The 11,648-nt window shown below is 41.7% G+C and overlaps 1 protein-coding gene across 1 annotated transcript; it reads left to right on the top strand.

The window, feature by feature from the left end:
- The first annotated feature begins 10,250 nt into the window (after positions 1-10,250).
- On the top strand, positions 10,251-11,425 carry LOC124260371. The gene is made up of 2 exons (XM_046694664.1): positions 10,251-10,603; positions 11,196-11,425. The coding sequence occupies exons 1-2, from the start codon at positions 10,418-10,420 to the stop codon at positions 11,364-11,366; spliced, it is 357 nt and encodes a 118-aa protein (XP_046550620.1). The 5' UTR covers positions 10,251-10,417; the 3' UTR covers positions 11,367-11,425.
- The last annotated feature ends 223 nt before the right edge of the window (positions 11,426-11,648 follow it).

Here is an 11,648-nt window from a genome sequence, read left to right on the forward strand (position 1 = left end):
TATGGTTTCATGTTGTACTTTAGACTGTGTACATGTGTGTGTTTGTCAAAACTCTAAATCCTAAGAAGTCCAATCCGTTTGTAATGATAGATGTGATTTAAAAAATACAATGTGCTTCCGTAGTCGTGACGCTAGGTGTTACCATACGACCACTAAATAATTGTCATTAATAATAAAATACGCACAGGTATTTACGAAGGTTATGAAAATGTAATTGTATCTTTACTTGACAATTTCCCAATTAAAAAAGGTTAATGGAGGAATGTATTCGCAAAAACATTCAGCGTGTAACACACATAAAACAACTAAGTAATGGTATTCATAAGAAAGGCAAGATTGATGGATGTCAACTCTTATTTATTGTGAATAACACGACGTTTCGGAGTGTATGCTTGCTCCTTAATCTGGTGAATGGTAGGGAGTATAAGGGGGATATATATACATACATGAAGCACTTACAAAGAAAACATTTATAACAAGTTTAACAATGTTGAGGAAGGAATATGTAATAAAAACATGAGGCCAGTGATACACTAAAACAACAGGGTAATAGCTTTGATGGGATATAATATACTATCCCAAAAAAGAAACGCATATGTGTTTTGTAATTTTGAAAATCTATTTATTACCTTTTTTGTGTTCAAACAATCGTCAAAATATGTAACAAAAGTGTTGATAACATGATTTTACACAATGGCACAAGTAAAAATCGAGTATACCTGAAAAAAATGATTTTGATGAGATCTCATACAAGGATTAAAAAAGGCATTGCCACAAGGCAACCGAAATCACCTTCCAGTTGAAATTGTGCAGCAAAGAGCATGCACTGTCTGGCTATATAAATCCAGATTACTTTCGGAAATCGGCATTCGTTTTGAAGGCGTTTCAAGGTCAAATGACTACGCCACGTCTTGACTCTGCCACACGGAACATCGCAATTGAAAGAATGCACGCTGGAGATTACCAATCTTCTGTTGTTAGGCGTCTGAATGTTAGTCTGACACGATATCACGGCTTGCAGCTCGTTACAACCAAACAGGTATAACAAATGACCGTCCTCGTACGGTCACAACTGCAGCCCAAGATCTGTACATCCAGGTACTACATTTGCGTGTTCGTACTGCCACGGGTGACAGCACAACAGCCAGCGTGCCTGAACTTCGGAGCATATCCGGATAAACTGTACTGACCAGGTTGAGAGAGACTGGGCTGAGAGCCAGGAGACCCGACATCGGGGCGTGCTCAGATGTCACCATCGCGCTCAACATCTCCGTTATCTAAAATTATCCACTTGGTTGTATAGACATTTCCTTCTTTTAAACTGATGTTAAAATTCATGTACTAAAGTCTATTTGTACTAGAGTTATACATGTTTGAAAATACAAAATTTTCGCAACAGATTTCTGATCTATGCATTTCTTTTTTGGGATAGTATACAAACACGAGGAGGTCAGTGATACGCTAAAATAACATGGTAATTGATAGGGTGTAGAATAACACAGGGAAGCCAGTGAAGCCGTATGAACATGAGGTAAGGGATGGCAGTAAGCGCTACAAACAAGAGGCCAGTGGGCTGATGAGGTGGTGATAAGCAATGGTGATGAACATGTAATTATATGAGTGAGTCCCAAGCACATGGTCGGTAGATTCCTTGGTCACGGTTGATTGCTGGCTGACATCTCCGTATGTATATGACTTCCTGCAACTAACAATCCAACTGCAACTAACTGCAGCATATGCAATGTGTAAAGCCAAGGTGTGGTGTGCCCCGTTGTGATATTGCTGACATATTGCTAAAAGCGGCGTAAAATTAACTCGGTCGATTGTGCACACAGGAAGTCCCCGTGACTTAATTTAGGACTCACATTGCCTTATTATACTGGTCGTATTCCACTGACACTCAATGTTGAAGGAAACCTCAAATAGCTGTATCAAAACTGTAATTATTTGTGAAATACACACCACTAACAAAATTTAACATGAAGGAACCTGGTACTCGAACCCAAACTATGGTTAAGTGAGTGAGTCAGTATGGTTTTACGCCGCTTTTAGCAATATTCCAGCAATATCACGGCAGGGGAAACAAGAAATGGGCTTCACACAATGTATTCATATGGGAAGTCGAACCCGGGCGTGACGAGCAAACGCCTTAAACACTAGGACGCTATGGTTAAGGGACGCAAATCTGCACAGTTATTTGTACCGCTGAAGTCTGCTGGTATGTTTGTCTTTAAGAAGTGTTCAGTTAGTGCAAGTATGCGCTATCATTCCGAATAATAAACATTGTAAATTATTTTATCTATACTTCAGTCAATTCATTTTTAAAATGGTAATACACTTGTGAATATTGTGCCATCTCAGCATTATTTTTGTTCATCGGGTTGGTTGAACACGAACCAGCATATGCCCTTCTATGGCGAACTGAAGGACGCAGTTTCACTTGCATGTACATTGAGTTTTAGGTTGATTGTGGTCCTCGAAATGAAACAATGGAACTTGATGAATGGAAATATTTCCAAAATTGAGTGAGTAGGTGAGTTTAGTTTTACGCCACAATCAGCAATATCCCAGCTGTAAAAAATCGAATCTGGAGCAGACAATCCAGTGATCAACAGCATGAGCATCGATCCACGCAATTTGGAACCGATGACATGTGTCAACCCAGTCAGCGAGCCTGACCACCCGATCCCACCAGTCGCCTCTTACGACAAGCATGGGTTGCTGAAGATCATTTCTAACCCGGAAATTCTCCCGAGAAAAGAACGCCCAGTATTACGTATGAAGTCTTAAGGAGCCGGCAAGGTTCTTGATGAGTGTAGGTTGATGGTGATGAAAGTGTTATTGCTGGTGTGTCCGAGAGAAAAAAACAAGTTTCTGTGAACAAAGTCTATTACACTATTCTACTAATAACAGTTAAGTGTAACATACTTCATTGTCTACAATAGATACCTGTCACCAGCAGGTAGTTACACGTATCTTGCTGGATCATGTGCACTGACTAATACAAAACTCTAAGTATAGAGACCGTGAGTAGGGCACGGCACGTCCGCGAGACCTGAGAACTTCCGGTGACAAACAACCTTTTCGAATCTTCTAATGGGTCATATGACAGTAAAGAACCGATAATCCTTGCAGGAATAATAAATTTCCGATCTAACCATCCCCACATTAGCCAACTAGTACGACTGTCAACAGCTGTCATAGCCAAGCATGGTTGTACACTTGGTCCGATCTTGTAAAGTCATATTTGGCGGTCGGGCAGTTTGGAACTAGAACTGGTTCTTGAATATACGTGTGTCACCGGAAATCTGGTACCGGAAGTAAATTAGTACAAGTATGCGCTATCATTCCGAATAATAACTATTGTAATTAGTTGTTTTTTGTTTTTTTTATTTCAATCAATTCATTTTCAAAATGGTAAGACACTTGGGAAATTGTGTCATCTCAGCATGTTTTGGTCATCGGGTTGGTGGAACACGAACCAGCATATGCCCTGCTATGGCAAATTGAAGGAAGCATTTTCTCTTGCATGTATATTTTGAGTTTGAGACTGGCCCAAGTTGACGCGCGCAGTATAGTTCCGGAAGTAGCGCCTCGCGAGACTTACAGGCCCTATTGGAAGTACCCGACAATAAAATACAAACGAAACGGAATTTGATATAATGAAATGTATTGCATCAACCATCTTTGATGCAAACCGATCGCGCGGCAGAAAAGTGTAACTTTAAAGTTCTATAATGATAAGACACCAGAGTGGACATACACGTTCAAAACCAGTGCAACAAAACAATGTAAAGATAAACAAATGTTTATGCAGCCCATAACTGATCCCGAATGTTTGTTTGTTTGTTTGCTTGTTTGTTGTGAGAGACAAGTCACTTCAGAATGGACAGTGTTCAGTTTTATTTGATTCGTTTGTTTTTTTGGTGATTGTTGCTTAACGCCGAACTCAGCAATATGTCGCGCCCAAAAAATGGTAGATGTACGTCTCCAGTACATAAAAATTGACACCGCGTGTTGTTATGTAAAAAATATCTGAATTGTTCTTTCTTGAGTGGAAAACACCTGAAACGTCCATCCTAGCCAGCTGGTTCAACATCAAAACAAACGCTACAGTATTTGAACGACTGTTTAATTGGATATAATTCCCATAGCAGTTTAATCCACAGCATATAAATACACTCCCTGCTGCTTGAACGGCAACGCTTGGACAGCTCCACATACAGCAGAATGAATTTCCTCTCCATACTTGTCTGCCTGTCACTGGCAGTGTTGGTGAGTTCAGAAGCGTTGTCTTCGAAATATCAGAAAAAGTTCTTTGAAAAAAGCTGCATTAGCGTCGACTCAACGACATTTCGGGCGCCAATACAACTACGTGGACTACACCAGCGACTGTTGCCGTAACCATAACAACAACTGTAGATGGGCATTAAGAAGTAAGTATTCAGTCCATACTAGCCGCCTATCACAGGCAATGGTGCTGACTCCTGAACATATCTCGTTTGGTCATCACATCCTGCGACATTGCTACATCGACACCTACGGTAACGACGGTAACAACAACTGTGAATGGAGTCAACATTGTTCGTAATCGGCGTAGTGTAACATTATCATATACAATGCACGTGGGTCACGGTATTTCTACAGCGTATACGGTGATAGCGTCCACGTTGATCCCATACAGACTATTTTCTTACGTAGGTTACGAACTGGTACACATATAGTATACTCATATCTTTATTCAACTTGAGTAACCTCATAGATGAGAAATTTGTCGATGAGAGAGAGAGAGAGATTTATTCAGTTTTCGAACTCCGTGCACTGTATGCGACATATTATGACGTCATACGATTGTTAGCATACAGCTTCTGGGCGGAGAGTTTGACGTTACCGTGGCAGCGGGTAATATTATTTCCAGTTGTCACCCCCCTGTGGGGGGTAACAAGGAAACTTGTTAAACCGTCATTGACCAATGAAATTAAAGTATTTTACATGAAGGTAAGATAAATAATCATGTACCTTATTTAAGATTTGTCGATTGGTAGAATACATTAGTACGACGGTTAGGTCCGTTCCTTCGGATGAGTAGTGGTGTCCCCAACTGTGATATTGCTGGACTTTTGCTGAAAACTGGGTAACACATCCCTACCTCTCTCACTCACTCACACAACGTCTCTCTATGCAATAAACATCCATAAAGTTGTATGCTTCAGTATATGTTCTACCGTCAGAAAATAACAATATCAGGACTGTGGAAAATGAGGGATGAAGACAGGTTTGCGTAGAAATGAGAGCAGCATTTCCAAATGTCCTGCATCAGTGTCAAAATAGTTGTCTGGGGCCCTGCTCTAGTCTTGTATATACGCTTGCCACAAAAAGAATCTGAAATTGTTAAGATTATAATAAGAAGGCAGAACAGCATTTCTAGCGTACATGACGTTGATGTTACGGGTCCAAATTTAGATCAGGGTTCAAGACTGACTGACTGACTGACTGAGTTTGGTTTTACGCCGCTTTTAGCAATATTCCAGCAACATCACGGAGGGGGGCACCAGAAATGGGCTTCACACATTGTGCCCATGTGGGGATTCGAACCCGGGTCTTCGGCGTGACGAACCAACGCTTTAATCATTAGGCTACCCCACTGCCCCTCAGGGTTCAAGAAACAAGTCCCAAACTCCAAAACGAGTATGCCCACCATGAGCTTCGAGATATAGCAGTGTATTGGCGTCGCATAGAACATATCAAATGGGCGTGGAAGGCTTTTTTGTAACAGCTGCCAAATCACTGAAGTTATCTGGCGAATTCAGTACACGGCGTACACATCGTTCCATTTCATCCCACACATGCTGTCTTGTGGTGAGATCCGGTGAACTTTGTGCTGAAAGACGGGAATTATCCTATTCTGTCCTCTGTAACCCACACCTGTCAACTGTTCCTGAACAACAACTACAGAGGTTCTCTGACGCGAACGTATCCCAACCACAATCATCACGGAACCACCCCCGTAACCATATCTCCGTGACACAGGCTTTAGCATAGCGATTCCCGCAACAGCATCCTTCTTCCCCAATAGATAATAACGTAAAGACGTCCTTCCTTTCTTTGGACCATCTCCTAGTAATGAAAATATATTGTCCAGAATACAACAACTCTCACCATTAATGTCGTCACAAGACTACAACATTGTTAACTGTTTTATTGTCAGACAAATTCGGTGACTTCTTCGCCTTGTGTCTAGACTGACAATGACGCCAATACCTAATTGCGGAGACCCAAATTAAAATAGGCCATACAATGTGTGAAACATACCGTGCAATATATAGCCAATTACAACACAGCTGTTTCGTTAAATCGACAAGGTCGAGGTCTAATAAAACCTTGAGTAATCACTCGTATCTTTAACTATCAACCTGATAATTGTTACTGACCCAGCAACCCTCATAAACGCGTGACTTGTCGATGACGTTGCGTCAGAAAAACGCGAAACGACGTGGTCATAATGACGTAAGTCACTGTGTTCGGGTGGTTGGCCGAAGTCCTGGGTTGTCGGAGCAGTGGTCATTGCTGTCTGGAACCTGGGCCAGAGATGGGTCACCCATTTCCATCAGTTCTGTCTTGGCGTTGTGAAGCGATGGCGTCATACACACGGGCGACTGGAAGTTTCATTATTGTTCTCATAACTTTTCAACAGTGTTGGTTTGTGGTCGTGCGCATAGAGCCCAGGTCACAAGTCACGTGTAGTTAAGCAACGTTCGTCGCGGACAGTCCTTGGATGGGTGACCGTGTTTGGCAGCTTGACTCCTGAGAGTTTCTACGACTTCAGCCCTGTCCCACAACGAAGCATGACACATATGGTCTCACCTTAGGAAAGAGAGTTTGCTCAAAATTGCCTCTGTTCACACAGCAGAAACTGCGAACCAGGTGGGACTATTAATCCTCTTGCGCTTCACGGGCAGCTTGAGTTATCGGGGGTAATAATGTCCATCATGTTGCATGCGCTTGAGCATGTTCGTTCGGATTTCTGCGCTATATAAGTGGCCTTATTAAATGATATTTCGGTGGTAAGCGCGCCATGATGTGCGGTTCATTGACCGTTTCATTCTTAAGATCAAATCAACTGCAGATTGAGACATTCATGTTTTCTATCGAAATGCACATGCACAAATGTGCTGCCAAAACAAGTTGTATCGCTTAGCACATGCATATGGTCAGATCATTTCAGTTATTGGGTATGCATGTAGTTCCAATATATAGTTTGATTTCCAATGTGCACAGTTTCCTTTATGTGTCATGTCCTGGTTTGTTTCAGGAGTTTCCAGCAGATACGATAAGAGATACAGAAGTAGAGGATGCTACTTCTATAAACCAGATTATTCTGTAGTATTCTGTGGATGTGTGGGAGCAGAACTATGTTCCACAACAACAGCTGCCGCTACAACCACTACTACAGCCGCAACTACTACAACTACAACTACAACTACAACGACCCCTCCAACCACCACCACTACTACCACTACCACTACAACTACTGCAGCTCCAACAACAACTACAACAGTAACAACAACTACAACGGCACCAACAACAACTACAACAACAACAACAACCACCGCCACAACACGATGTGAGTTTGAAGTTTGAACTGTAACATTAACGCAAGTCATTGTGCACGATGTTATGTGTCGATGCTCACACAGATCGAAAAGATCCAATATTGCTGAAAAAGGCGTTAACTAATAAACAAAATCTTATCCCTAAACTGAGGATCGAACTCCGACACTGTGAAGCGCTGCTCATGCTGTCAATCACTGGTTTGAATGAGTGAGTATGGTCTTACGTAGCTTTTTGTAATATTCCAGCAATATCAAGGCGGGGGACACCAGAAATGGGCTGCACGCGTTGTAATCATATGGGTAATCGAACCCGGGCCTTCGGCGTGACGAGCGAACGCTTTAACCACTAAGCTACCTCACCGCCCTGGTATGAGTGAATATTTGCATGACCGATACAGATGGAATATTGCTGAGTGAGACTTCAAGAGTATACTCGCTTACTGACCGGGTATACAATTTCAGTTTGTCCTGCTGAGGCATCTACCACGCCAACCTCCGTCACCAGGTTACTGAACGGCATCGCCATCTCCGGTTGCGGTGAGTTCCCAGGACTTGTTGCCATCCAGACTGCTGCAGGAACTGTATGTACTGGCGTCATCACAAGTGACACCACCCTGTCTATACCAAGCAACTGTGCTACGTCCGTAAACAACGCAAAGTAAGCTTCTTCTTACAGTAGTAGTAGTAGTAGTAGTAGTAGTAGTAGTAGTAGTAGTAGTAGTAGTAGAACTTCTAATGGTACGTATATAGCAAGAACAAACATAGGTTTCTGAAGACCAATTCAAACCCAGATCTTCACGGGAAGAATTCCTTCTAGAAACAGCCAGGATAACAGTATATATTTTTCGTTTGTAGCATTGTGGCCCAGGATGGAACCGTTATCGCATCAGGTGTCACAGGTAAGCGACAGGTCACTTCACACTGAGAATTAATCAGGTTTCGGTGAAACAGATAATCATATCAAAAGAATCGGGCACATGATACCGTACGATGTCCTCCGACCGAGTTTTACATACATGATCAGTTGTATTTTTCGTACATTTTTTTTTAGAAAAAGAGGGGAAAAACAGAAAAAAGGGGAAAAGGAATTATAGTTAGATTACAACGAACTAAAGGGGCTACTAATTTTAGTTCGTAATAACCGTAGTTTGTTAAACACATTTCAACTAATATAAACAAATCGCCGAGACTAAAATAGTACGTTATAACCACCAGTTCGTTATAACCACCAGTGCGTTATAACCACCAGTTCGTTATAACCACCAGTACGTTATAACCATCAGCTCGTTATAACCACCAGTTCGTTATAACCACCAGTACGTTATAACCATCAGCTCGTTATAACCACCAGTTCGTTATAACCACCAGTACGTTATAACCATCAGTTCGTTATAACCACCAGTTTGTTATAACCGCCAGTTCGTTATACCCGCTAGTTCGTTACAACCACAAGTTCATTATAACCACAGTTCGTTATAACCGCCAGTTCGTTATAACCGCCAGTTTTTTATGGAAATAGTGAACTGTATAGACATTATTTCCATATTCCATCAACTCCAAACTGCCCATTCCCTTGGACATTTCAGCAACCCCTAATGGTATAGGTGGTCCGGTACAAGTGACCTTACCAACAGCTGTAGCATCTGATAGCTGCCCCGGCATCGCCTGCGTCTACTCAAGCACCATGGCCAACGACATCCTCCTTGATACCTGCAAGGTTGCTTCTGCAGGATACTCTGACAATGGCGGTAAGTAGCGATCTTGGATGTGTTGATGCGCAGGGACTGTGTGATAGGCAGTTTAGATATTCTTCGGCACAGTCTCAGTGCATCAATAATTAAATCCCCTGTTAAGTGTATTTGTGCCACTGTAAAGCATGTAAATCTATGAGAAACATGTAAGAAGTCTACACAAATTAGAGTGAGTGAGTTTAGGTTTACGCCGCACTCAGCAATATTACAGATTTATGGCGGCGGTCTGTAAATAATCGAATCTGGACCAGGCAATCCAGTGACCGACACCATGAGCATCGATCTTCGCAATTTGGATACGGTGACATGTGTCAACCAACTCAGCGAGCCTGACCACCCGATCCCGTTAGACGCTTCTTACGACAAGCATGGGTTACTGAAGATCAATTCTAACCTGGATCTTCACGAGTTCATTACACAAATTAGAAGCACACCCAGTGAGAGTGCCAAACGAAGAATTCCTGTCAGTATGGTAAAGAAACATACATGAAAAGCGCTTTCTAACTAAGACACTTATTTAAGACAGAATATTCTCCTTTTTTTATACATTTTTTTATTGCAACCCTTACTAATTTATTGTGATACAATTGAGATTCGTCAATGGACTTTGTATTTTGCGTACAATACCACTGACAGAATAAAATAGTTTCGCGGCGTTTTGTAAGCCGCAGTAGTCCAGTTATAAAACAACGGCCTTGAAATGACCGAGTCATGGACAGACAAATCTGTAAATAATAGTATCAGTAAGGATCAGTTCATTAATGGCTTGGTACCACACAATCAACGGCAGCCTGACTACAAAGATTCCCCGACAGCATAGGTAATAACAATAACAGTGCTAAACAGGAAAACAGGCGAATATATTTCAGACATTGCTTAAAAACATCACTTCTCTAGGTAAGGCAGTTACCTAGGCAACTAGATAATGTTTGGGAGTCTACAAGACCTTCAGCTTTTCCAATGAAGGATTTTGGGGGATTTGGAGGTTTCATCAGCATTTTCTTGATCAGATTAATGTTTTCAGAAATATCACATACCATCCCATAATATCCAATGATCAGACTCTGTCCAATAGCTACTTCAACTCCGGCCTTCGAGTACCTGGATATCCCCTCTCTCCAGCCAACCGACACCTGCGAATCACTTCTGGAGGGCACCGCAACGTCTCTTTTCTTTAACTTCGCCAACTCTGCCATCACTTACAACTGCTTCATCAGTCCCACTGGATCCTCCTGCATCGTATGTATCTTTCTTCCTGCATTTCCTGTGCTGAATCATACGACAGCCTTATGCTGCCACTTTTGTAGCGTAACGTATTTTTTCGGCGGCGTTTCCCGTTGCTTCGTTTATTTTGTCAATGTTTGGGAGTATTTTCTCGTTATTTCCATTATGTTCTCGTTACTTCGAGCATTTTCTCCTGCCTTAAGATGTTTTCTCGTTGCTTCGAGTATTTTCTCGCTGCTTCAAGTCTTTTTAAAAAAAATCGATTTTTTTTAAACACACTTTAAGTAACGAAAAAGTAATATCTAAGCAAGGAGAAATTCATCAAAGCAACGAGAAAATGTCAAGAAAATATTTGAAATGACGACAAAATTCTCACAGCAACGAGAAAAGTATCGAAATAACGAGAAAATACTCGAAGCAACGAGAAAATACTGGAAGCAAAGAGAAATTAATCGCAGTATCGAGAAAATATTCGAAGCAACGTCAACTTAATCCGAGTAGCGGGAAAATACTCGAAGCAACGAGAAAATAATTGAAATAACTGTTTTGTACGAGACACTCACACAACCGCCCTTATTGCAGAAGTATTCGTTCTCTGTACTTACAGGGCGACTTCGGCGGACCAATTCAGTGTGACCTGACAACTGGTGAAAAGGTAGTGATTGGGCAGATCGAGAATGGTGACTGCACGGCTGCTGCTGCTGTCGGCTTCTACAACCTTGAGACATCAAGTGTTCGAGTTCTTCCAACAGCCAAGGCCAAAATCACGCTTGGATAAAGATACAGTTTTAAAACGTGGTCTCGTGTCCATGACGAATAAATATTTGAACATTTAAAGCATCATGTCGTACTTTTACCTTGACAGGTATACAACCAATTCTAATGTTTCCGTATCTTGACTGTGTTGGTTAGAATTGTAACAGGTTCAGAGGTAACTTAGGTCCTTAGGTCCTTAATGTGATCCTTTTGCATGATGTGTTGCTTAAAGTGGCACTCAGCAATTAGCTGGACCGGACAATCCAGTGATTAACATCATAAGTATCGATCGACGTATTTAGTG

The sequence above is a fragment of the Haliotis rubra genome, unplaced genomic scaffold (genome assembly GCF_003918875.1).
Source record: "Haliotis rubra isolate DU_JTF1 unplaced genomic scaffold, ASM391887v1 Scf76, whole genome shotgun sequence".
NCBI classification, from domain to species: domain Eukaryota; kingdom Metazoa; phylum Mollusca; class Gastropoda; order Lepetellida; family Haliotidae; genus Haliotis; species Haliotis rubra.

Coding starts and splice junctions, on each gene's coding strand:
- LOC124260371 (XM_046694664.1), top strand. CDS start 10,418: ATGATCAGACTCTGTCCAATAGCTACTTCAACTCCGGCCTTCGAGTAC. Junction 10,604..11,195: donor CCACTGGATCCTCCTGCATC/GTATGTATCTTT, acceptor CTGTACTTACAG/GGCGACTTCGGCGGACCAAT.